General features: G+C 34.7%; 1 protein-coding gene across 1 annotated transcript; it reads right to left on the bottom strand.

The window, feature by feature from the left end:
• Positions 1-13,714: 13,714 nt before the first annotated feature.
• LOC133865710 (wall-associated receptor kinase 2-like) lies at positions 13,715-22,072 on the bottom strand. The gene is made up of 4 exons (XM_062302156.1): positions 21,944-22,072; positions 17,554-18,345; positions 17,197-17,358; positions 13,715-14,088 (listed from the first exon to the last, which is right to left on the bottom strand). The coding sequence occupies exons 1-3, from the start codon at positions 22,070-22,072 to the stop codon at positions 17,266-17,268; spliced, it is 1,014 nt and encodes a 337-aa protein (XP_062158140.1). The 3' UTR covers positions 13,715-14,088; positions 17,197-17,265.
• Positions 22,073-26,895: the final 4,823 nt, after the last annotated feature.

Here is a 26,895-nt window from a genome sequence, read left to right as displayed (position 1 = left end):
TGTCCATTTATCTCCCTTTATTATATTGTTTATGTTTTTGAGAATATAGGGATATTGGAATATTGAGACATTTGCCTGAGATAAATGCTTGCTAGGGTTGAGATATTTCTATTAGGCTATTTATAATGTTGTGTGCTGGTTGGAAATTTATTTTTGGCATTATTTATGATATGATTAATTTTGCTTCCATGCATGCATATGTTATTCTTGTCCTACATTAGTTTTTGCATGGGCAATTTCTTTTTGGACTAGTTTAATTTTTGTCTGTATTGTTAATCTTTTTGGAATGGCATGCAATTTATATAATGCTGATTTTTTTTTCCCGCATATTACTGGGTTATCTAACATGTGTTTTGGATATTTTTCTATGTTTCTTTTCCAAAAAAATGTCCGAAGGCACGTCTCAGGGCCGCTCTTGCAAAAGACCCAAAACATAAATCGCTGCTGCTAAGGCCAAAATGGAGACAAGGTCTATTGTGATTGAGCGGGCGGTTGTTCGACAAGATATTATGGTAGCTCATTTCAATATCATTCACCAGGTTTTCAGAGACAGAGAGTGGATGAGTTTGTTCTCTTTCAACAAGATCTATCCACGGCTGGTACGTGAGTTCTATGCCAACCTAGAGATTGTCCATATTCAGCAGCAATGTCTAGTGCTTAATGATGTGGTCTTTTGTTTACCAAAATATATTAATAATAAAATTAACCACTCGCAATAAAACGAATCCTTGTAGGATAAGGCTATAGAGAGGGTGTCGAACCTCAAGGAATGTAGGGGTATTGTTATCAAGTTTGTGAAGATTAAAAATAACTAAAGAAAAGATCGTTAAATTTGTGATTAACTAAACTGCATAAACGTAAAAGAGAATTGAAATATAAGAGAGAAATAGTAGAGTATTGACTTCACTGCTATCCCTACATAAATGGTTAATCATATTTAATTAGAAAAATTCATTATATGCATGTTATAAATAAACAAGAAATTACCATATTAAAGCATAAGTATAATCCATCTTCGGTTGGTGCGGATCGTCCACCTAACCACTAAGATGGGGTATGACCCGTCTTCGCTAGACATGGATTAACTACGTCTTTAATAGGATACATACAATCAATGGAAAAGTATAACCCATCTTCGGTTGGTACGAATCGTCTACCTAAATTACACTAAACTAGGGTGTAGTATGATTCGTCTTCCCTAGACATGACCTATCTAATCCTTTTGATCATATGTCAATTAAACCCGTTGTATAATCATCATTCTCATAATCACAGAAAATAAGAATGATTTGAGTTCAATAAAGGTAAAAAGCTTTCTAAGACAAGAGAAGAATTCTACCAATATTAATTATGAATTGAAGAACAATTGCATTAAAAGATGAAGAACAATATCAAATTGTAGAAATTCTCATAATTATATAACCAACATGCATAAACTAAAATTCTCTAAATTAAAATACAATCAAACCATTGTACTTGGATAGGGCTACATCAATACCCTACAAAGGTTTTAGCCGCTCATAACGTTGCTGCAATGGCCTCCTGTTATGATTACTTCTCTTCAACTCTTCAAGCCTTCAAGAAGTTTTTCTCTGAATTTGCTCTAGGTAGCAGTGTATCTTTCTTCAATGTTTAGAGGCCTATTTATAAAGATTAAAAGAGGTCTGAAAGCTCTAGAAATCGAAGAAAAATCATAACTTAGTTTCTTAGTCAAAGTAAGAGATTAAAACTTCAATCCAAGTAGGAAAATGATTCCAATTTCGTCCAGATTTGTGGTCTTTTATTGCAGAGCGATTTTGACATAATAAACGTCAAAATTAGGAAAAAGCTATTTCTAACAGATTTGTTTTTCGAACACCACAAATTTAATTGCAATCCGATATCTGAGCAAAAAGTTATGATCCAAACACTGAGACATGTGTAGAATCCAAATTTGAATCCAATTCGATTTTGATTCTTATTGGAGAAATTCCGATTTAATTATTCTCTTGATTTGATAAAACTTAACCATATCATAGAAGTCTTCTATTATGATTGGTTAAGCTTACCAATATCTTCTAGGTCTTCTCAAAGTTTACTTCTGAAAACATTAAAACAATACAAAATCAAACAAATAACAATGCTAAGAAATTAACATATGCAAATTAAAGGGCTTGCATTCAACGCTTATCACTTAAGACTACGGTTCGCAAGAAAGTTATCCATATTGATGCAGATCTTATCAGTTTTGTGACCCTTATTCCCTTGTCCCATCCTTATGGGACCCCCTTCCCAGATCCTGAGACTACAGCATCATGGGAAGAATTGTTGGCTTGTTTTGTTCTGGGGTGGAGAATACACATTGGGAGATCGTCAGATGTTCATCCCTATTGGCTGGTTGTCATCTCCACAACGACTTCTGGCTCGCATCATGCTCCAAAACACCTGGCCCATTTACCGCCACAGTGGTCTCACTCTCAAAAGAGCCAAACTTTTGTTTGCCATCATTAATGGTGTTCGTTTTTTGCATGTACAAACATATAATCATGACGATGATGGAGACTCTGACGATGATGGAGACTCTGAATGATAATCAGCTAGCTCTTCCTTTTGGCGGATTAATTACTAGGATCTGCAAGCAGTTTGTGATTGACATTCTAGAATATGAGCTTGTTGATACTCCAGAATGAGCTTTTGGCAAGGGAACAGTTATGAAGTCTGATGCTCAGCTTTAGAGGCACTAGGATCCAAAAGAGCCAGCACATCCCCCTCCACCAGTCCAGCCAGAGCCATATGGTGATTCTTCCTCTCAAGTTGCTCCTCTTAGTGATGCAGTCATGAGTGCATTGGATCGGATTTCTGAGTGTCTGGAGTCCATGGATACTTTTTGGAGAGCGCAGTATCAGGTGTTGGATGCAAAGGTAGAGCAAGCCAACATCAATGTGGAGAGATATCTGTATTTGGCACCAAAAGATCAAGAGGATTAAAAGTGTTGTGTCACTTTTTATCTTCTTTTTTTTTAATGGCTGGGCTACTTTCATGAACAATTTTTTAATTATTGTTTATGCTTTTTAAACCAAATGATTTTTTTTTTTTTTTTTTATTCTAGCTTTATTACTGGGAGAGTAATTTTTTTTTTTTTTTTTGGTATAAGTCGCTTTTGTCCCAGAATGGCCAAAGGAGAGTTTGTTGGTTTATTTTAATTGACTCATTCTGTTTTGACAAAAACGCTTCCATATAAGGGAATTTCCTTTATAGGGATTTCCATATCAGGGACATCGAAATTCCAAAGGATTCTAGAAGAATTGTTGCAGAATATTTTATTCCAAGATGGAAAGTGTAACGACCCACCCCCAATGATACAATATTGTTCGTTTTTTGCTCCCCAAACCAAACTTCCCAGAAGGTCACCCATCCTGGTACTGCTCTCACAGAAGCACCTTAACTGTGGAGTTCTGATAGGTTCATAATCATCACGACTTTAAAACGCGTTGTGTCAAGTAAGTTGCATTTATACATATAAGCACATCCACATTCTCAGGCGATGTGGGACATCACAATCACCCTCTCTTGGGACCTAGCTAGCATCCCCACTGGAGACTCTTATGGGATCACCCTATTCTTGGCACGCTCCCTCCATCTCAGGCTGGGCAATAGCTCTGATATCATTTCTAACGACCTACTCCCAATGATATAATATTGTCCGCTTTTGGCTCTCAAAACCAGACTTCTCAGGAGGTCACCTATCTTGGTATTACTCTCACAGAAGCACGCTTAACTGCAGAGTTCTAATAGGTTCATGACCATCATAGTTTTAAAACGCGTTGTGTCAAGAAGACGGCATTTGTACATATAAGCACATCCCCATTCCCAGGCGATGAAGGACGCCATAGAAATGGCTGAACAATGAAGTAATCTGCACAGAATTTCACTAAGAAAGAAATATCCTGGTGAAGGAAAGAATCTGGAAGATTTACAGCCCAAAAAGTCAATTTTCCTTACAAACTGTCTGGATGCCTAATTGACAAGGTCCGGATGCCCAAGTCAGAAATGTAGTGTCCGATAAGGTTCCAAACGCTACAGCAGACGGTGGAGCCAATAGCTCATGGTCCGGACAGCCAAGCAGACGCTGAAGTTAGTAAGTTGTCGTCATCAAGGAGTCCGAACGATTATGCGGTGACTGCGGACGAAGGAACTTCTTTATGCAACCTTCCGGACACTAGGGTTTCCAGGTCTGGACACGCTTTAGAGTTTTTTGAAGTTTCAGTTGCAGGTTTGGACACCCAAAAGCAAGGTCCAGACGCCGCCTATGCAAATATGAGTTTGAGTAGAATTATGATTTCTATAGCCTATTTAAAGAGGCTCATAGACTGTGTATTTGTAAGAATTCAATGGCATAATTCCCATTATGCTAAGAGATGGTGTTTAGACAGATATTGTTAAATGTGCCAACTCTCTTAGAGTATTTGTGTGATTTGATTAACCTTTTGAAGTCTAACTTAGAGATGAGCTTTAAGATAAAGGAGTCCATTGAAGAACTCTTCAGACTGGAGGTCTGGTTAGAAGACATTCATATATAGATATATGTCAAAGTTAAAGGTAAGACTACTGCATCAGAGGTATGTGAGTATAACTGCTTTGTAACTAGTTCTTTCTTCTGAATAGTGGATTTATTGGTTGATCACACAAATCAGAGTCTTTATTTTCCAAAATATTTCAGTTGTAATTTAAATATTTGTAACAACCTCATCTAAAGACGTGGCCTTCAGCTTTTGTCATTCAAACTAACATACATTTCTTGTATAGATTATTATAAATAAAAGTAAAGACAAAGTCCTCAGCGGGGGATTACAATTCAAAATCTGTGTTTTATTATACCTAGAATACTTGATTCGGTAATGAACCGCAACAAATCTCGAAGACTAAGCCAAAGTCGCCCTCGGATGGTGATTCTACAACAAATCTCGAAGATTAAGACCATAAGAGCGATGTACATTGCAATCGGACTTCATTATAACCATTGAGACTCCGTTTTAGGAGCAAATTTAATTGGTGACCTCTTAAATTTCATGTATAAAATAGGAGCAGCAAAAAAGTAAAATTTGTATAACTACAAAAGATCTGGGTTTTAGCGGCGGTAGAAAACAAAATGCTGCCAATTATCAATTTTATGGTGTTTTTATATATGAACCACCACTATTTTATCAATTAGCGGATTTTTTTTTTCCTAAAAAGAAAAAAAAAAATCGCTAATTTTTGTAAATTTAGTGGCATTAATTTTCTAGAAAACGTTATTAAATTTAGACAAATATATTGCAGCGCTTTTTTACTAGCGTTGTCCAAATGCCACTATTAATTTAGTGGCGTTTTTGTGAGAACGCGCGGAAATTGACTCATAATGGTGTTTTCCTGTAACATCCCTAAATAATTAGTTACTTTATAACAATCACCTACCGTGGCATTTTACAGAAAATGCCGATATATATATAGGTGACCAAGACAGCATGTACGTTATGATAATCTTTTTTTTTTTTGAACATTACGTTATGATAATTCTTAAAACTAGTCTTCAGATGGAAACCCATAGCCCCCAGGCCCCCTAGTGCCCCCACTATTTCTGAGAAGATCGAGGATTTAAGTCTGTAAAACTGGCATATATAATATATAGATATGAGATTCTTATAGGCATATGGGCGGAAGACCCGGCCAATGGATGCACCGGGTATGACTTTTATTTTTTTTTATTTTTTTTTACTTTTTATTTTTTATTTTTTAAAGTAGATTCGCTTTCATTATATATTATCAATTTAAGCATAACGTTATACGTACGTGAAAAAGACCAGAGGAAAATTCTCAAGACCAAATTCATTCTTTCACTAAGAATGAGTGCTTCATTCGCAAGTCTGTGGGCAGCCTCATTGACATTTCGCCAGATATTAGAGACTTTCCACTGACAGATCGAATCCATTTAATACCCTCCAAACCTCTTCGATAATATGGCCATATTTACTCAAGTCACAACCTTTCTTCCTCAGGGCTTGCATCACCTAGAGAGCATCTCCTTCCCACCAGCTCCACCTGTTGAATCTAATTAATTGAGAGCAAATATACTAATTACATTAAAAATCCTTTCCCTATCATTGAGAGCAAATATATTAATTGTTTGAATACAAAATATAACAAATCTTGAAGACTAATTAGCTAAGCCAAAGTCGCCCAGCTACGATGGTGATTGAACAACTATTTTCATATATAACTCGATTGAGTAAACAAATAAATATAAATATATATTCACACGCTAATGTTGACCATAAGATCGAGCGAGGTACTTGGCAATCGGACTTCATTTCTGCTATATATTGAGACTAGCTCCGTTTTAGGAGCAAATTGGTGACGTCTTAATTAATTTCATGCATAAAAGAGGAGCAGCAGAAAAAGGAAACTTTAATGCATGCAGATTGGTGCAGATCATGAATTATCTTCATCCTTTGTTTCCTTGTGTTGTTCCTCATGAATATCTTTGTCAGTTATACTGTCTAGAGACTAGAGGTACTCTTGAATCTTCTTTGTGTAATATAATATCCAGATTAGCCAAGGTCTTTTTGGTGATTTTAGATTTTTTTTTTAAATATATATATATATATATATATATATATATATATATATAGACCTAACGTGTGGTGGTGACCGATGACTCATCCCACGCCGAAAATCAAACTCTCGTAGCATTTTTTTTAAAAAAAAAAAAAAATATATATATATATATATATATATATATATATATATATATATAGACCTAACGTGTGGTGGTGACTGATGACTCATCCCCCGCCGAAAATCAAACTCTCGTAGCATATATTATGGCTGAAAATATCTGCATCTGCATAATATGGTTATCACTTTTAGGTATCCGTATCTGTGCGGTTATTGCAATTATCATCCACTATGCACATATGAGGTAATGGGTGTTTTGGGCCTTAAAATTGTAATTCATGCTTAAGAGTAAATACAAAAGGGCATTATCTATACCATAGTTGAACAATATTATTCAGATCATAATTGCTAATCATTTTGCCGCTTGTGAAATTTTCATCTTATACTTATTGGTAAAGGGAAAAAATGTTGTTGGTAAAGGGAAAAAATATTGAAAAACCGTTATTCGCGTAATTGATAACACCAAAACAACATTGTTTAATTTAGTGGATTTAATTAAATAGATATATTAAATTTATATTATATACAAAGAGAATGAGAGTGCGTATATATTATCCTAACATCAATATCTATATCCGCATATGCGGATAGTAATTTTTGTTAACTACACCCGCATTCGCATATGTGGATAGCAGATAGATATGAATAACTAGTGGACGTAGACGGCTATTATCGGCCCACGTTTTAACCCCTATTAGAGCAAAGAGAGAGAAAGAGAGTGCTAAAATTAGAAGGATTGAAGAAGGTATATATAAAGACTTTCAAATACATTTCTTCTATTAGATTTCTTGCATATAGAATGTTTGTTGTTGGAAATTTTTCTGCTCACTTTTGGACCATTTCTCTTTCCCGTTAATGGGTGTTTGAAATTCTTTGGAATTTTCTTGTATCTTGGAAATTTTCGGTTGTTTATATTTTGGGTTGTCTTCTTTTGGAATTTCCTGAAGATTTTGGTTTCCCTTTGTTTTGCAAAATGATGCACCGAATGGATATGGACAGAGAGAGTGCTAAGAATTTGGAGCTGTGGGTGTTTAAATTCCTTAGAGATTTTGACATAGCGAAAGATTAAAGTAACTAATCAAACAGTAGTGTCTTTGATTATAAAAGGAGAAGTATCTTTGTCTTCTACCCAAAAAGATAAAAATAAGTCCGCAGGCTAAAAAAAAGATAAAACTCCATAGAGTATTTGAGAAATAAGTCAGTAATCTAATAATAATTCAATTAATTGAGTTTTTACATAATAAACAAGTCTATTTATAGAAGAGAAATACTTGTAAAGAAAGTAAACATAATCCTAGTAGTAATAGTAAACCTATTCCTAGTAGCAATACTAAACCTAATCCTAGAAGTAATAGTAAATCTAATCACATAGTAAAAAAAAGAAATAAATAAGGCAAATCTAGTCCTAGTAAGTAAAGAAAATAAAGTCTTAATTGTAAATAAGGAAATAAAATAAAATAAAATCCTGACTTGACGGTCAAGTTTTTTCTTTTGTACTTCCATTATCTGAGAACAGGTAAATTTCTAATTAAATGGCGTTGCTCTAATATTATTTTTGACATTTTTTCTATTTCCATTTTCACCGAAAATGTTTGTAAATTCCGTCCTACATTAGACACCCCCACTTGAAATAAATTCATCCTCGAGTTTCTTTGTGATATGTCATGCGCGGCTCTTCTAGAGAAAAATACTTGGAGAAATCTACGTATATAGCACTAAGACACGACTTTTCTTTTTCGTCTCTTTCCATAAAAATTCCTCCAAATATATATATATTTTTTTATGTCATCTTCAACTTTATTGTTTTTCTCGAAGGAATCACCATTGTAATTTATTTCTATGGTGATCATGATGAGCTGTGCTTGTAGTGGATATTCTTCCACTAGTACAATAGTTGGAACCAATGGTTGTTTCTCTGGCGTCATTGTTTCTGCACATATTGTTTCTTTGACAGCGACTCCACTTTTTTACCGTAACTAACATTCTCTTCATATACAGGTTTTCTATTCAGGGATTCATAAATATGGTTACAAACAGATCGAACACAACTTATATTATTGCCAAGGAACTTGTCTACAAAAGGTTGTCTCATCAATCTAATGATAGCGTCATTTATATTGCAGAAAACTTCTTGTGTCTCTTGCTTTAACTCCAGGAATTCAGCCCTTGAGATACGGTGAGACTGAATGGGTTTGCTCACCACTCGCATGAGATCGTCCAAGAGTTCACGTATCACTTGCAATTACTCTATATATAGTGTCTGCTGTGATCGTTCCTCTGATTGTTTGATATCGCTGGTAGTTGGCACCTGAAACAACCTCTCTCTCAAAAAAGACGTCGTTATAGAAGCTGTTATTGTAGTATAAGTTGCCCATCGAATACGGATAACGCCAGCTTGAATACCCATGAATTCGGCTCTCAAAAGAGCCTCTCCCCTACAACAGGCGTTGTTGGAGAAGGTCGTCACCGTTGTGCTAATTGGTCATGATCAAGATAAAGCCTACTCTGATACCAACTAATGTAGCAAAAGACTAAGGTAATTAATCAAAGAGCGGCGTCTTTGATTCTGCAAGGAGACGAAGCGTCTTCGTCTTCTACCCAAAAAGATAAAAATAAGTCCGCATACTAAAAGAAAAATAAAACTTCGTAGAGTATTTAAGAGAAAAGTCTCTAATTTGATAATAATTCAATTGATTGAGTTTTTTTACATAATAAGCAAACCTATTTATATAAAAGAAATACTTGTAAAGAAAGTAAATTTAATCCTAGTAGTAATAGTAAACCTATTCATAGTAATAATAGTAAACCTAGTCCAAGTAATAATAACAAATCTAATTCCAGTAAGGAAAAGAAATAAATAAAGCAAATCTAATCCTAGTAAGTAAATGAAATAAAGTCTTAATTGTAAATAAGAAAATAAAATAAAATAAAATCCTAACTTGACGATCAAGCTTTTCCTTTTGTACTTCCATTATCTGAGAACAAATAACTCCAAAATCTCTCCCTCTATTGAAACTATAATGATTTAGAAATTGAGAACATGATTTATAGACTTGGAACACTTTGTCATCAATGAGTGGGCATAAATGAGCATTCAAATTTTGACCACATATAAAAATTCCATTAACCTCTACACAACTAGTTGAGTGTAAAACCTTCTGGCCTTTTAGTAAATACCTAATGAAGATGTTGCCATAATTGTATGAAATCGTAATTATCTATGAGAATTTTGAAAAAAGAAAATAAATTAGGTGAACCTTGGCTTAAAATTATCACCGAAGTTGCTGATCTGAAAATTTTAGGGAAGTAGAGGTGTTTTACATTGGAAATCCATGCACGATATACTGAGTAATAAAATATACCTTTAACTTTTTTTCTTTAACCAGATTATTATAATAACTTGAGTAAAACAAAAATGTAAAACTTATTATAATAACCAGATTTTGTGAAGTTTTAGATAAATAGAGAAGAAAGAGTTTTGAAGCCACTCATTAGGAGTAATTTTATATGTATATTAAGTGTTCATAAAAAAATAAGATGACTTTTAAAATTATTATTGGGCACATAATTGATCAAATAGTAATTTTAAAATAATTTTTAATAATCAAATTTGACTATTATAAAGTATTTGTCTATTCTATTGATAAGGCTCTTACATCAAGCAAGTCTAAAGACTATAGTCTAGCCCATTATCCTTGACCATTTGTTCGATCCAGTTGCTGATTGCACTGATGCAATCCAGCCTAAGTCTGCTAGCCATAGTCCAGCCCGGTCAGTCACATCCATCGGTGTAGACACCAACCATCGTTCAGCCCAAGCCCGTGACCATAGTCTGGCCTAATCACTACTGCTGGCTGTCGTCCCAACCGCCACCAGTCATTGTCCTTCGCGCGACCACTGTTTTCAACCAAGAAAAAAGCATCCTTTTGGAAACAGCAAGAATGTTACTCAGCCCATCCATATTATTCTGGACGAGACCAACTATCATTCATGGGCCTAAAACATGTGACCATTTCTTCAAGTTCAAAACTAATGGGCGGAAATTAGGAAGATGAGTAAGCTTTCCCAGACCAACGGAAAGATTATCTTCCAGAGAATAACTTCAAGTCTTCAATCCGGATGTAGTGTAAACCCACTTATTTACAACATCCAATAATAGTTGGACACATTAGCTTGAAACACAAAAGAGGATATACATGAAAATACAGGATTAGCCAACCCATGGTTCGAAGATGCACTGTTGCCCATTCCAAAAACCACAGGATCCACCAAGACCCGCCTCCTCCGCCAAACACCGCTGCCGAACTCAACTAAAGGCCACCGCCCCGCCTCTTATGTATAAAACCACCCGATCAAGATTTTTCTATAAAGCCATGCTCCCAAGGATTTTCTTGGCAACCAAACAAATTGTAGAGATAGAGTGAAAACGGTTTCGTGGCTTCTTAGAGAAATCACGATCAGGTGATTTTACGGGTAGGATTTCCTTTTTACTTGTGATTTCAAACATCCTATTAGCATTAACTCTTTGGGATGAATTTACTTTTGTTAGTTTATCCACCAAGGATTTTTCGCATTGTGATCAATTTTACATTCAACTATCAGGTTTTAGTGGGCAATATGATGAAAGCATATCAGGCCAAAAATTCATTTGGAGATATGAGCAACAAGGTTAAATTCAGTAGAATTCCACAAATTCCTCTGAGAAGCCACAAAAATCGAAACTTTTACTCGTGATTTATTCTTCCTACGAAAACCCATTTTCACTCTTTCCTTACGATCTATTTGGTTCCCGAGAAAAACCTTGGGAGCGTGGCTTCTCAACGAAATCACGATCAAGGGACGTGGTGATGTGGGTATAGGTGGATCTTGTGGTTTCTGAAATGGGCAACGGTGCAGGGACAAACGTTGGTAACTTGGGTTGGTTAATCTAGTGTTTTCATGATTATTCTACTCTTTGTTTTAAGCTGATGTGTCAATTCTTATTGGATGCTGTAAATAAGTGAGTTTACATCGCATCCGCATAGAAGGGGCTCTCTATTCTCCAACACCATTTGACGCTAGACTTTGTAATTCGGAAAGCATTCACTTTCAAATAGTATAACATTTGACCCGCCTGTTAAGGCGAGGTTTGTATACTTAGGTTATGACGTTATGTTTCCTTTCAAAAAAAAAAAAAGGTTATGACGTTATGTTTGGTATGTGGAATGGTTATTTTATTAACAAAATAAATAGTTTTTATTGAAAAAAAAAAAAATGTGGAATGAAATAGCCTTGAATATCCATTATCATTGATCATGAGGAAATATAATCTAAGTATTAGATACTTATTATATACTCTAACATAAAGTTATTCTATTTCATTAGAGAAAAAAAAAAAAAAAAAATGAAGAAGAAAAGGAGAAGAAGAAGAATCATTATGTGTACCAAACATAACTTTAGTTTCTCATAAGCGCAACGGCATATAATCCCAAACATGGAAATGCATGATAAAAATACCATCAATTAAAAGTTCGCCATTCCAAAACGTAGGGTCAAACTTCTGAAATAAATAACATAATGCTTTAAAAATCTTTCTTCTACACTCGGTAGCTATTTATATGAAAAGGGAAAATATATTTAACCCCCAAAGTATCATCACGTTTAGATTTTCAGGTGAAGGGAAAAATGTTGGATAGCACTGTCGTGGAGAGAACTGCATCGTACCTAAAGAAAGAAGGGATTTTCACTCGTTGTATAAAAGGCTAGAGACATGATTCCTGCACAACAGTGTGGGTCTCACTTGGTGGGTCCCACTACATGGGTCCCATGTTGAACCTACTCTATGTCTCTTGTCTCTTGCACAAGAGTTGCACACAAGAGACTTATCTGAAAGGGCTACTGTGTTGTCGATCTCCAATGGGACTATTGGGTGTTGAAAATTTTAATTAAGATCGAGGACAGACAAAAGATGGCAATAGCCAGTAAGAAATGAGCAATGAGAAAAAACTAAAGAGACAAAAGAATGAAAGAAGATAACAGGTGCAAAGTGAAGAAAGAGAGAGAAGTGTCTTTGTTGGGTACGTGTAAGTTAGAAAAGAATAATTTGGAAAAAAAAAAATACAAAATTTGGATTAGATTTTTGATCAAAAGAGAAAGACCAAAAAAAAAAAAAAAAAAAAATTGTAAAAGTGGCTTTTATATATTTTGATTTAGGTATCGATATTTAATTACTTTGCTTTTAGGAATGAGTGACATTGATTGAGGCATGGTAAATCCTCGTGGTAGTAGTGCAAGAGCTTAATAAGGTAAGTATAACTGATTAATTAAGGTTCTTATGAAATTAATATGCTCAATCACAAGGATTTTTAAAATAAAATATATATTTTTAAATAAAATTTATTTGGGTGTATATACATGTGCATATACCTTATTTTCATTGATTGTCAAAAGAAATGTGTAATTTTAAATAAATCATGAGATTAGTGAGTCAAACTATATTTTGATAACGATGATACATAATATGATATTTGATATAGTGGTGCTATCATAAAATATGTATGTTGAATTTTATAAGTGTGAATTGTATATTTGATCTTGAAAAGGCATCGGCTTACTAATGTGTCATGTGATATTTTTGCGATAAAATATGATATTGAATTTTTAGGAAGTGAAAATTGGCACCTTATGTATGATTTATGAATGATTAATATTTATTGTGAGCACCTTGATTATTATTTTAAGCTCTCTGTGACATAGTGAGATTTATAAATTCGGTACCGATACTAATACTTGTATGAGGACGTCGAGCATTTGAGAATAAATACCAACAAACACTTCACAAAATAAGCAATCTCTTGCTAAACTCCAAGTTTCTCAAATCTTCTCCACTACAGCTAACATCAAATGTCTTTGGTACATTTGAAAAAGTGTAAATAAATATATAATGAGCAACCTCAATAAGTAGAATTAACTAATCAAGGGTGTGATGTCGAGCTATTTACCAATTTGAATGATGCACAAAACTTAATAAAACAATTCTCAATATTTTTCAAAACAAGATATGAAATACTTTCTGTAGCGTTCAACAACCGTGAAATGCATTGTACACGAATAATCATTTTCACTGTGAGCAATAAAATAATGCAATGCTTCAAAAACATTAAAACCATCTCCCAAATGTCATACACTTGTTGTCAAACGTTTTCATCCCGTTTGACTGGGCTGTGTGGCCCCCATTGGGACGAAGACCTCTTCTTGGGCAAGAAGAAGCAACCCTTTTAGTTGTCTCTAGTCATCAGACTGCCCATATAATTTCGGAGGAATTTACCCGTGACCGATTTCTATGTTGCCTCTCCCTCCCAGAGCATACATAGTTGCACAATTCCTATAGAATCCAAACTCTCGACGCCCTCATACCTTAAAATCTCACGATGTCATAGGGAGTTTTCAAATCTTAGTCAACGTGCTCACAAATAACCGAATAATTCAGAAAATCATACAAAAAGTGCCAATTTCCATTCTCTAAAAACAAAATCTCAAATCTCATCATAAAATTCACATGTCACATTGTTAAGCCAATGCCTTACCAGATTAATCAATGTCATTTGCATTTATAAAATTCCACACATACATTCAACATTGGCACCACTATATCATATATTATATTTATGCATCATTAGTATCAAAATAAAGCTCGACTCATTATTTTCATGATTTATTCAAAATTTCTCATTTATTTTGAGAATCAATGACCATAAAACATATGCACATGTATATACACCCAAATACATATTGTTTTAAAAATCTTTACTTTGGGTGTATTATTTTTATAAAATCCTTAATTAATCAGTCCTACTTACCTGAAGCTCCTGTACCACTACTACGATGTTTTACAATGCTTCAGCCAGTGCCACTCGTTCCTAAAATCAAAATAATTAAATATCACTACCTATATATATTTTCTTTAAGGAATAAAATTCCTAAAATTAATTTCCTGCTTGTCTCTAGTCCCTAGTCAGACCCACACCCATCCATCACTCCAAAGCTTTCAAAACAACCAGCCTGCCATCATCCCTTCTCTAAAATAATCGGTTCTTCCTTTATTCAAAAATCAAGGCACAACTACTATACAAATCAAACCCAAATTTGTAAAATTAAATATCCACAATTTATTATATTCTCCAACCGAAACTCATCAAAGAAACCCACCCAAAACATAGCAATCAAAATCTCCATAGCCATAAACACCCATCAAACCATTACCCATACAACTGAATTTCTAATCAATTAATACCCAAAATCAACCTCACTCTAGCTGTAAATCAACATGTTAGAAAATCAACAACAAATGGAACCCCAAAACAACTGAAACTCAAATCCAATAACACACTAATCTGCCATCACCGATTCACCGAAAACACATAAGAAAATCAAAAGAAACAAACCTAAAAATTCATACCCATCCTTCAACCGATCCAAAACATCCCAATAAAATCAAAATTAAATATAATCCTACTTTTTAACATGATTTTCGTGCTCTACAATTATTGGGTAAATCAAATTTACATGGAAAGCTAAATCCTCACCTTGTTGATTTCCGTTTGCCATTGATGAGCTAAAGAAGACAAGCTACGACCGAGTTCTTCACTCAAATCAGCTACCTCTCTCTCTCTCTTTCTCTTTCTCTCCCTCTCTGTCGTAGTCCTCTGCATCTCTCGCCCTTTCATCAATTTTTTTTTTTTAACTCTATTGTAGAATGTTCTGGGCCACTTCTGGCCATCTTGTTTTGACGCAAGATGCGTCTTAGACGTGGTGATGGGGTGAGTCATTTCCCCTCCCCCCCCCCCCCCCGCCACGTGTCAATTAATTTTTTTTTTTTAAAAAAAAAAATTTACTAAAAAGCCTTTACTGTTTTTGAATAGTACACGACGCGTCGACGTGTCTTAGTGTACAAATATTATATACCAAAATGTTGTGCAAAAATTATTTTTCTAGTAAGACTCATAGTTACCTTAAAACGCCTTCTCAAAAAAAGCCGGCTGGAATAGGTTTGCGACCTTTTTCTTTTTCTTTTCTTTTTCTTTTTTTTTTATATATTTTATTAATCTTTGTTATTTTTAAAATTGTAAATACGAAATATGTTTTTTTTTAAAAAAAAAAATAAATAAATAATAAATTAGTAGTAGAGATTCTTTTTGTCTTTTCTCTCCTTTTTTTTTTATAAAAAATTAAAAATTAAAAAAAAAAATAAATGAGGAAAGGTTTACAAGAGAACGTATTTTTCATTATTGATCGAAATGAAAAAGAGAATGAAAGACCAAGTGAGAATACTTTCAAACACAAGATGAGAATCGACTCATCTAACTAAATAATATATACGAATGTTGGCACACCTAAAAATTTTAATGCTTTCCAATAATAAAAGTTCTATTAGCTATACCTACCAATAAGTTGTTCACTCGGTATCAGCCAACCCCGACTCCTTAAGGAGATTTTAGTATTTTGACTCTAAAAACTTAACATGATTCATTGTAATAATTAAATCGCTGAACTAAATTCCAAGAGTAACAGGATCTCATCAAAAACAAAGTATATTGACATAAAGTTTCTTCTTGTGAAGGAGATATTCATAATCTTCCTGTGTTAATTGTGTTGTATTTTCATCAGGTTCATGAACTTTATATTGTAGAAAAGCTTTGAACCAAAAGTTGAATTTTGGTTTTCTAAATAGAAAAATGTTAGATTTACAACACCAATACAACAACTGTACAACAATCCCTCACATGAGGGTGGATCCCACATACTGGGGCCCACCCTCATGTGAGGGGTTGTTGTACAGTTGTTGTATTGGTGTTGTACAAGAATCAAATCCCTTCTAAATAATAAACATCTCTTCAAAAGTGAAGAAAAAACATTCTGGAAAGAAAATTCTTTTTTTGCTGCCTCTGTAACAAATCACATTTTTAATAGGTAGCATTTTTCATACCGTTTGATTTAAGAAACGACCTGAATTCACATAATTTTAGAATCTACAATTTCAAAGGATCCTGATCCTATAAAATCGACCTATATATATCCCAAATAGTATTATCTTCAACTCATTTTGTAGGGAGAAGGATCCTCTCAAATTCATCTAAAATGAATAGTATATATTTTATAGTCAGAATTTAGAGTTGATACATTTAACAGGATTATGATGTTACATTATTTAAAAATTTTAAAAGACATGTCAACATTGACATCTTCTATACCGTTAGATTTATGGACTTTAAATCTTGACTATGAAATAGATACTGTATATTTTAGTTGAAATTAAGAAGATCTTATTCATAGTTTAGGACGTGAAACCTATGTGTCGGGTAAAACTGAGCTTCAAAACTCTCTTCTCATAGGCTAACTAAATTTATATGAAATTCAACACCCTAATAACCCTCCCATATATACGGGATATAATATGTGGAGTACTTGAATAAATTACCAAGCAAAACGAAAAATAAATAAATAATGAAAGGCTTAATTACTTACCCAATGCAATAGTGATAACCGTAGTCTTAGCACGACAACGTGTTCCGCTCCCATCGTCTTGGTACCCTTCTAGACAAGAACAATAGAAACCCCCAGGAATGTTGTTGCATTTTTGAGTTTTACTATCACAGCTCTCTGGGCGAGTTTTGCACTCATCAATATCTAAAACACAACAGTACTGCAGCCCGTCACAAGGTAGCGATACAACGTTTATGCAAATTTACCAACGATAACTAATTAACGTGTAATAACATAGATGTGCAAATATTACAATTCTAGCCGACTAAACTCGGCCAAAATCTAGAAAAATAAATAAATAAAATAAAAAGGCTTACCAAACGAAAGGTATTTAATTACCTGTGCAACCACGAGGGAGGTACGGGTTCCCCTGAAAACCAGGGAAGCAATTGCAACGATACCCAGCACCGTACCGTTGGTGGAGTTGTAACATTCACTATACTCCGCCTTACATGCATAGCTTGTCATATTTCCCTTAGCATATTCGCATGTCTCATTTCCGACTGCCCAATCAAGCACCACGGGAACATACTCTGTTCTGCAATTGTAGAAGATCGATCTATGGAGGAAAAGTTGTATGCTTCTGCTTCCACTATAAATTAAAGCAAAACCACATGGGTTGAAGCTGCCTATAGTGGAGTGGTTATCGTAGCTATTAACAGTAATAGTAAAATCCCATAATCCTTCGGGGATGGTAGTCTGGGAACAGCCAAGGCCATAGCAAGACCTGTTAACCATATTGTCAATGCGGTCGCAGTATGCCCCAAGTACAGTCTTGTATATTTTTACCGCTGAACCGTGAAACAAATCGTCAAAATAACCGTTAATATACGCATAAGTGTCGCAACCGACGACAGTGAACTTGTTCCTCGTATATGAGATGACAAACTTTGACAATGTTAACTCGGTCTCTAGATAGTCGACAGTGAGCCTCGACTCATTGTAGCAAGCACGGGCTACCAAGCTTGAGACTAGCAGTTCACCATCCAATAATGATATGTCGAGGACATCTATAGTACTACTGCGCAGAAATGGTTTTGGAGTCCCGGACGAGTCGTTACAAGTGATGAGAAAAGATGGATCAAGGTAACAGCCCTCACTTGTTCCAAATGGGTAAGGGACTAAGGGTTGCTAAAATTTTCACACGTGTTGTTGCAGCTCGAATCGGGTTGAGATGCGGCTGTTGCTGCTAAAATTAAGGCCCCAAGTAGCAATTTTTGTTGCAAAAGCATTCCATGTAAAGCCATGGCTTGCCTTGTTTGTGTCTCTCTTCTAATTAAGTTCTCACCCTTGCATAATACTCACTACAAAATTTTTGTCAAATTGCCACGTGCATTTTGACACGTGTACGGCACTGTACACGTGTCAAAATGTTTGCCACGAGTATTTTGACACGCGTAAGACGCGTGTCAGATGTGTAAGACTCTAATTGCACATTTTGACACGTGTATTGAAATACACGTGTCAAAACGTTTTTTTTTTAAAAAAAAAATCAAAATTGAATTTTTAAAACTTAAATTTGGAATTTTTTTTCAATTTAATTTTGTTATTGTTTATTTAAATTTATTTGGGTTAATAAATTTTTGTTTTTTTTTTTCCAAATTTTATTATTTTCGACGACAAAAATACAAAAAAAAACAACCGGGAAAAAACATAGAGAGAGAGAGACGTAGAGATCCAGAGAGAGAGGGAGGCAGAGAGAGATAGGGAGAGAGAGAGAGAGAGTAGAGAGAGAGACATAGAGATACTGAGAGAGAGGCAGAGAGAGGGAGAGATACACACAGAGAGAGAGAGAGAGAGAGAGAGAGAGAGAGAGAGAGAGAGGTAGAGAGAGAGAGAGAAAGAGATAGAGAGGAAGAGAGAGATAGAGAGAGAGAGACCGAGAACCGAGCAGAGAGAGCTGGAGAGAGGGCGGCTCACCGGCGGGAAGGGCGGATGCGCGGTGGCCGGAAGCTGGCCGCTGCGGCTGTGACGGAGAGGGAGAGAGAGAGAGAGAGAGAGAGAGAGAGAGGGAGAGAGAGAGAGAGAGACCGAGAACCGAGCAGAGAAAGGTGGAGAGAGGGCGTCTCACCGGCGGGAAGGGCTGATGCGCAGTGGCCGGAAGCTGGCCGGCGCGGCTGTGACGGAGAGGGAGAGAGAGAGAGAGAGATAATTCAGATCGGAAATGGGTCTGCTACCCAGCAGACCCATTTCCGATCTATATATATATATATATATATATATATATATATATATATATATATATATATATATATATATATATATACACACACACATATATATAAGCAGGAAAAAACACATATACACGTTCTGGCCAAACAATTGGGCACGTGTACTCAGTACACGTGCCCAATTCGGGACGTGTATTTAAATACACGTCCCCAATTGTTAAAATTCTATTTAATAAAAAAAATTAAATTTGAAAAAAATAACAGTTTGACACGCGTATTTAATACGCGTGTCTAATTGTTGAAATTCTATTTAATAAAAAAAAATTATATTTGGAAAAAAAATAACAGTTTGACACGTGTATTTAATACACGTGTCCAATTGGACACGTGTATTAAATACACGTGTCAAACTGAACGTGTGTATTTAATACGCGTGTTTAATTGTTGAAATTCTATTTAATTAAAAAAAATTATATTTGGAAAAAAATAACAGTTTGACACGTGTATTAAATACACGTGTCCAATTGGACACGTGTATTAAATACACGTGTCAAATTGGACGCGTGTATTTAATACGCGTGTCCAATTGTTGAAATTCTATTTAATTAAAAAAAATTATATTTGAAAAAAAAACAGTTTGACACGTGTATTTAATACACGTGTCAATTTGTGACGGCTGTACAATTAGACACGTGTCTCCAAAGACACTTGTCAAATTGGACGCGTGTCTACAGTAACGAGTACTGTAGACACGCGTCAAAATGCTTGTATTTTTGTAGTGACTCTTTGATCCGATAAAAGGAATAACGAGGAGGCATTTTCGAGGGTATTGTCATGGCATAAGAAGTTAATTTGTGCCTTAAAATTATGTCGGTAACACGTCATAAGTACATCATATTTAGACAATACAAGTATACAACAAACAGAAGACACTGCAAAATTCATCAAAATATATCATTTATTCTGGTCAAGTTCAACATTGTACGATGACCTTTTTTTTCCCCCTAGTCTTGTACATTGAGCTTTACAACCATGAAGAATTAATAAAAAATTCCAAATATTCTTTCTTTCTTTTTTTCTTTTTGTTCACACAACCAAAAACGCCAAGGGAACGAAAATAAACCACATATAATATAATCAAACTTTAAAAGCATACCGGCTAACTCTGAAAAATTGCATGTCACGCGGGTGTACGTACACAATTGTTTAGTGTGAAAAGGTGAAAAGGCTGGGAGTAGTTGGAACTGCCCTATTGATTTTACACCCATCACCCATCATGACTTTTGGTGTTTATAATTAGAATAATGATAGAAAAACACCAATAACGCACTCTCTACGCACCAATTATTCACATGGGTTCCACCCATGTGATGGTTATATCCTACTGGCTTGACTAATCCACCCAGTGTATCAAAGGATGACTGGTCTTCGTCTTCGTGTGTAAGCATGGCCTTTTATCTGCCGGGAATGGGATTGACTAATCTAAGTCTTCATGTCACGTCAAAGACTAGTCTTAGCCATTATCTATGCAGAAATGTCTATGCACAAAGAGTAATGATGAATTTCACATGTGACCCATCTCATATCTCTAAATTATACTATTAAAAATAATTAACATATTATTTAACCTAACATACGCAGCGGAAATAACATAGAATAAAGTTTAGGCTTACCTCCGACTATTGTTGTTCAAACGCTTCTTCAAAACTTCTGTAGAAAAATTTTGAAGTATCTTCTAACTTATGTCTTTTGCTTTATGGTTATACTGATGGTGTACACAGACACTCAATTTATAAACTAGGTCAGAGACCCTCAAATTGGTAAATACTATATTATTTCTCCCATCAAGGAAACAATTTTATTAATTGATTTAATGAAATCAATTAAACGATTCCATTACGGTAATCTAAATTAATAGAAATTACCATAATCATAATACCGTATATTATATTCATTATATTAAAATATAATAAATACCGTAATATGTGATATAAATGCCACATAAGGGAATAATATCTTACATTCTCCCACTTGGCCTTTATGACACATGACCTTATGGTATTAGATTCTTTAGTTTGGTCAATCTCTTATGGAATCCTCCAACTTAAATAAAAAATGTTTCACACGAATTATGACAGTAAAACCATTATAAAATTAGATCATCACTTCCATATATCACCATGTAAACCATTCTTTATGTGAGTACCTTATGGATAGTTAAGTTTTATGAATGAACTTCCTATAAGTCATTCGGGTCCAACTTTATTTATTCTCATAGATAAAATAATAAATGTGGATAATAAACTTTATTACAATAACTTTATGTCTATAGATCAAAACTGAGTACAAAATGAATCAACAAGTCCTATATGGTCCACATGACCTTTAAACTATTTTACCGGTAAACCTTTTGTCATGGGATCCGCAACCATTGATTCTGTATTAATATGCTCAATGAAAACTTCATGCCTCTTAATGTTATCTCTAACACTAAGATACTTGATGTCGATGTGCTTACTTCTGCTTCCACTTTTGTTATTTTTAGAAAAGAAAACTACAGCAAAATTATCGCAAAAAATCTTAATGGGTCTTGCTATTGAATCAACAATCTTTAGTCCACCAATGAAGTTTCTCAACCACAATGCTTGTGTAGTGGCTTCATAGCATGCAATGAACTCGGCCTCCATAGTAGATGTAGCAACTATAGTCTACTTGCTGCTTTTTCAAGATATAGTCCCTCCAGCAAGAAGAAAGATATATCATGAAGTAGACTTTCTGTTATTTACATATCCAGCAAAGTCTGAATCTGTATACCCAAAGACCTCCAAACGATCAGTGTGTTTGAAAGTTAAACTGTAACTGATGAGTGCCAAATATTGTATATTTGGACCCCTTAATTCACATTTGTTAAACCTTTAACTTTGTTATTTTTTAATGTTTTTGATTAGTTTTTGTATTTTAGTATTATGCAGATCATGGAGAGAAAATGGTAGTTTTAAAGAGAAAAAATGCAAATTTTGGAAATCAAAATCGGATTGGATTAAATTTCAGGTTCTGCACAAGTAATAGTATTTTGACCATAACTTTCAGTTCAAGTATCGGATTGAAGTGAAATCAGCGGCGTTGAAAAGATAATTCAAAATGCTACAAATCATTGTGAAATATAATTTTCCTAATTCAAAGGTATGCTACATCATAAATGCTCCGCAATATAAGAGCGCGAATTTCCTTATAACTGGTGGCTGCAAACACTCCAAACCCTAGCATTCTTTTCTCTTATTGGATTTTTGAGGGGTAGATGTGTCATTTTGAAAATATGGCCCTAAACCCTAGCGTTCTTTTCTCCTATTAGGATTGGGTTTAACTTAATCTTCTGCTATAAATACCCACTGCCAGGCACCACATATAACACATCCCAACATTGTACATAGCATGCAGCTAGGTTCTTTGGCTTTTATTCTTTGTAAGTTTTTATTTTTATGTTCTTAATAAAATTTAGTATTTTCTTTTTAGTGATGCGTAGCTAATTTTTCAACTAAGGTGAGGATGAAACCTCACTTTTGAAGAGTAACAACATTTTCATGAGAATTTATGCTATCCGATTTCATTAGATTTAATATTTTCAATGTTCTACTTCTTTTCAATTATTGAGATGATTTTTTGGATATCTATTGTGATTTCCGGATACATGTGATGATTTGAGAATAGTCTCATTTAATTGATTGCTTGGATTTTTTTTCATTTATTAAAACATTAGATATTCATTATGTTTCGTTCTACGGATACATTTGATGATTCGGTTTAAACCGGATATCTTTTGTGATTTGTGCAAAGAACGGATTCATTGAATGATTTAATTAATTTTTGAAGTATAGTAGAACATTCATAAGATTTTACGGTAAGAACTTCGGATATGAATTGACGAGCATGAGAATATGTTACTGTGATTTGGTGGGTGTGGATTCTAAAACCTTAGTACATTTTCTTTCGTTTTTTTTTTTTTCATTATTCACAAAATTTGGAACTAGGTTAAAATAGAATTAGTTTAAATAGAAATTAATTTTTCTTTTGTTTTATTTTGTCTCACAAAACCCCAAAAAATTGGAACTAGGTTAAAATAGAATTAGTTTAAATATAAATTAATTTTTTTGCAACAAAATTCACTGTGGATACGATCTCGCACTTGCACATACATTATATTGCAAACGATTCGTGCGCTTGAGAGTATTAAAATTTGCACATCAGTAACCTTTGGTTCCTTGCAAGTATCTCATGACCCTTTTGGCAGCTTTCCAATGCTCTAATCCTGGATTACTTTGGTACCGTCCCAGCATTCCAACCACCAATGCAATGTCAAGTCTGGTGCAGACTTGAGCATACATCAAGCTCCCTACTGCAGATGCATATGGGATACTTTTCATCTGTTGTTGTTCCAATTTATTTTTGGGACACTGGTCTTTACTGAATCTTTCTCCTTTAGCGATAAGTCTCACACTAGACTTACAGTCACTCATCCTGAATCTCTTTGAAACCTTTTCAATGTAGGCCTTCTGGGACAGTCTCAATATCTTATGTTGTCTGTCTCTGTGAATCTCTATGTCAATGACATAAGAGGCTTCATCCAAATCCTTCATTTCAAAACTTTGAGAGAGTAAATGCTTAGTTTCGTGTAGCAAACCTAAATCATTATTTGCAAGTAAAATATCATCTACATATAGGACTAGAAATATCACTTTACTCCCACTGACCTTAAGGTATATATATTGATCAACAATGTTCTCAATAAATCCAAATGAGGTAATAATCTTGTGAAACTTAATATACCATTGACGGGAGGCCTGTTTTAGTCCATATATAGATTTTTTTAACTTGCAAGCTCTATCGCTATCATCATCAAAGCCTTCAGGTTGTTTCATATAAATCTTTTCTTCAAGATCCCCATTCAGGAAGGCTGTTTTCACATCCATTTAGTGTAACTCTAAGTCAAAATGAGTTACTAATGCCATGATTATCCTAAATGAATCCTTCTTTGATACTAGAGAGAAGGTTTCGGGATAATCAATGCCTTCCTTTGGAGTGAAACCCTTAGCTACAAGTCTAGCCTTATATCGTTTAACATTACCATAAACATCCTTTTTGGTTTTGTAAACTCATTTGCAGCCTATGGCTACAACTCCCTTTGGTAAGTCAACGAGATCCCAAACTTGGTTTTTAGCCATGGATTCCATCTCTTCCTTCATGGCATCGTACCACAATGTGGAGTTATCCCCACTCATAGCTTGTGAAAACACACTTGGATCATCCTTAGGCCCAACATCAAAGTCAGACTCTTGGAGGTATACAACATAATATGTAGAGATTGCTGGTCTCCTTATTCTAGAAGACTTTCTTAATTCCACTTCCTCTGCATTTTGCAATGGGAGAGTAGACTCATTCTGAACCTGTTATGTATAAGTTGGTTGTTCTAGAACTGGTTGTGGCTCAGGAGGATCAAATTGATTTCCTTGTTCTTCATGAGCCGGTTATTCTAAAACTGATTGTGGCTCAGGATAATCAATCTGATTTTTCCTGAATACAATCAATCTTCCTCTGTGAGGAGGAGATTTGGCCAACTCTCGTGCTTCCACTAATTCTATTCTTTGTGGATGAGAACTCCTACTAGGTTCAGCATCCTTTAAAAATTTTGCATTCATAGACTCAACAATCCTAGTACTATGAGAAGGACAGTAAAACCTGAATCCTTTTGAGTTCACCTCATATCCAATAAAATGACCGCTGGTTGTTCTTGGGTCAAGTTTCTTCATGTTTGGATTGCAAATCCTTACTTTAGTAGGACAACCCCATATGCGTATGTAATTTGAACTTGGTTTCCATCCTTTCCATAATTCAAAAGGCGTCTTGGGAACAGCATTGGATAGAACCCGGTTTAATACATACACGGCAGTTTTTAAGGCTTCACTCCACAAAAATAAAGGCAATTCAAAATTACTAAGCATGCTCCTAACCAGGTCCATAAGTGTGCGATTCCTTCTTTCTGCTACACCATTTTGTTATGGCGTGCCAGACATTGTGTATTGAGCAACAATACTTTCTTCTTGAAGGAATTTCGCAAATGGACCGATCATTTGTTCGTTTTCTGTGTACTTACCGTAGTATTCTCCGCCTCTATCAGATCTCATGATCTTGATTTTCTTTTCCTTTTGTTTTTCCACTTCCACCTTATAGGTTTTGAAGGCATTTAACGCTTCAGCCTTGTCAGTTAGGAAGTAGAGTTACATATATCGCGTATGGCCATTAATAAAAGATATGAAATATCTTTGACCATTGAGGCAGGGAGTAGAAAAAGGTCCACAGATATCTGTGTGTATAATTTCAAGAATCTCAGAACTCCTTTTGGCACCTTTAGTGGTCTTGTTGGTTTGCTTTCCCTTTATACAATCCACACAAATACCCAAATTAGTAAAGTCAAGAGTTTGTAAAACTCCATCATTTATTAATCTTTGGGAAAACTTCAATTTACCCCCATGAAGTTGTCACTGATTTGCAATTCAACCACCAATGTTTCAATTTTGTTAATTGCACCCCATTAAGTTTCAAAAATTTTCAATCCACCCCATTCTGTCCAATTGAGCCGTTTGAAGAAACGGAAGTGGACCCACGTGAGTGGCACATGCGATTTTTTGTCCAAAGTTGACAAAAATACCCTTACTAAAACGACAGCGTTTTGCCAAAACACTACTGTTTTATTAAGGGCATTTTCGGTAATTCAGGATAATTTCGTTAATTCAAACGGATCAATTGGACGGATTGGCTGAATTGAAAATTTTTGAAACTTTATGGGGTGCAATTGACGAAATTGAAACATTGGTGGTTGAATTGCAAATCGGTGACAACTTCATGGAGGTAAATTGAAGTTTTCCCTTAATCTTTTGATTCTCTCTATGGAGATATGTCCCAACCTTCTGTGTCATAGCCAAGCGGAGTTCTCATCTACAAGGCTTCTCTTTATGCCAATATCAGTATGCAACGATAAATAACTGTTCTCAAAGTTGGGATCTAAAGAAAGTTTGGATAGACCATCAATTTTTATTCCACCACCAATAAAATTATTATCTCTAAAAATACTGAAAGTTGAGTTAATAAACCAAAAACCATATCCAAATACATCAAGTTTTGAAATAGAAATCAAGTTTTTAGAAAATGATGAAATATAAAAAACATTCTCAAGGTCTAGTACATATCCAGTTTTCAAAATAAGTTTGTAAGTCCCAACTGCTACGACTGGTGACAACAATTTATTTCCCGAGTAAACACGTTGCTCACTTCTTATCGGCTTCCTTGTTTTGAGAAATCCCTGCAACGTATTCACAATGTGGATTGTAGAACTAGAATCAATCCATCATGTATTGCAAGGAGCCTCAACAAAAAAAGATTCATGACATACAAAAGATATGAGATTACATTCCTTTTCCAGTCATTTAATATATTTTTGGCTTTCTTTCTTCATGTG

Source organism: Alnus glutinosa, chromosome 4 (assembly GCF_958979055.1).
Source record: "Alnus glutinosa chromosome 4, dhAlnGlut1.1, whole genome shotgun sequence".
NCBI lineage: Eukaryota > Viridiplantae > Streptophyta > Magnoliopsida > Fagales > Betulaceae > Alnus > Alnus glutinosa.
This window is presented reverse-complemented; position numbering and strand designations above follow the sequence as displayed.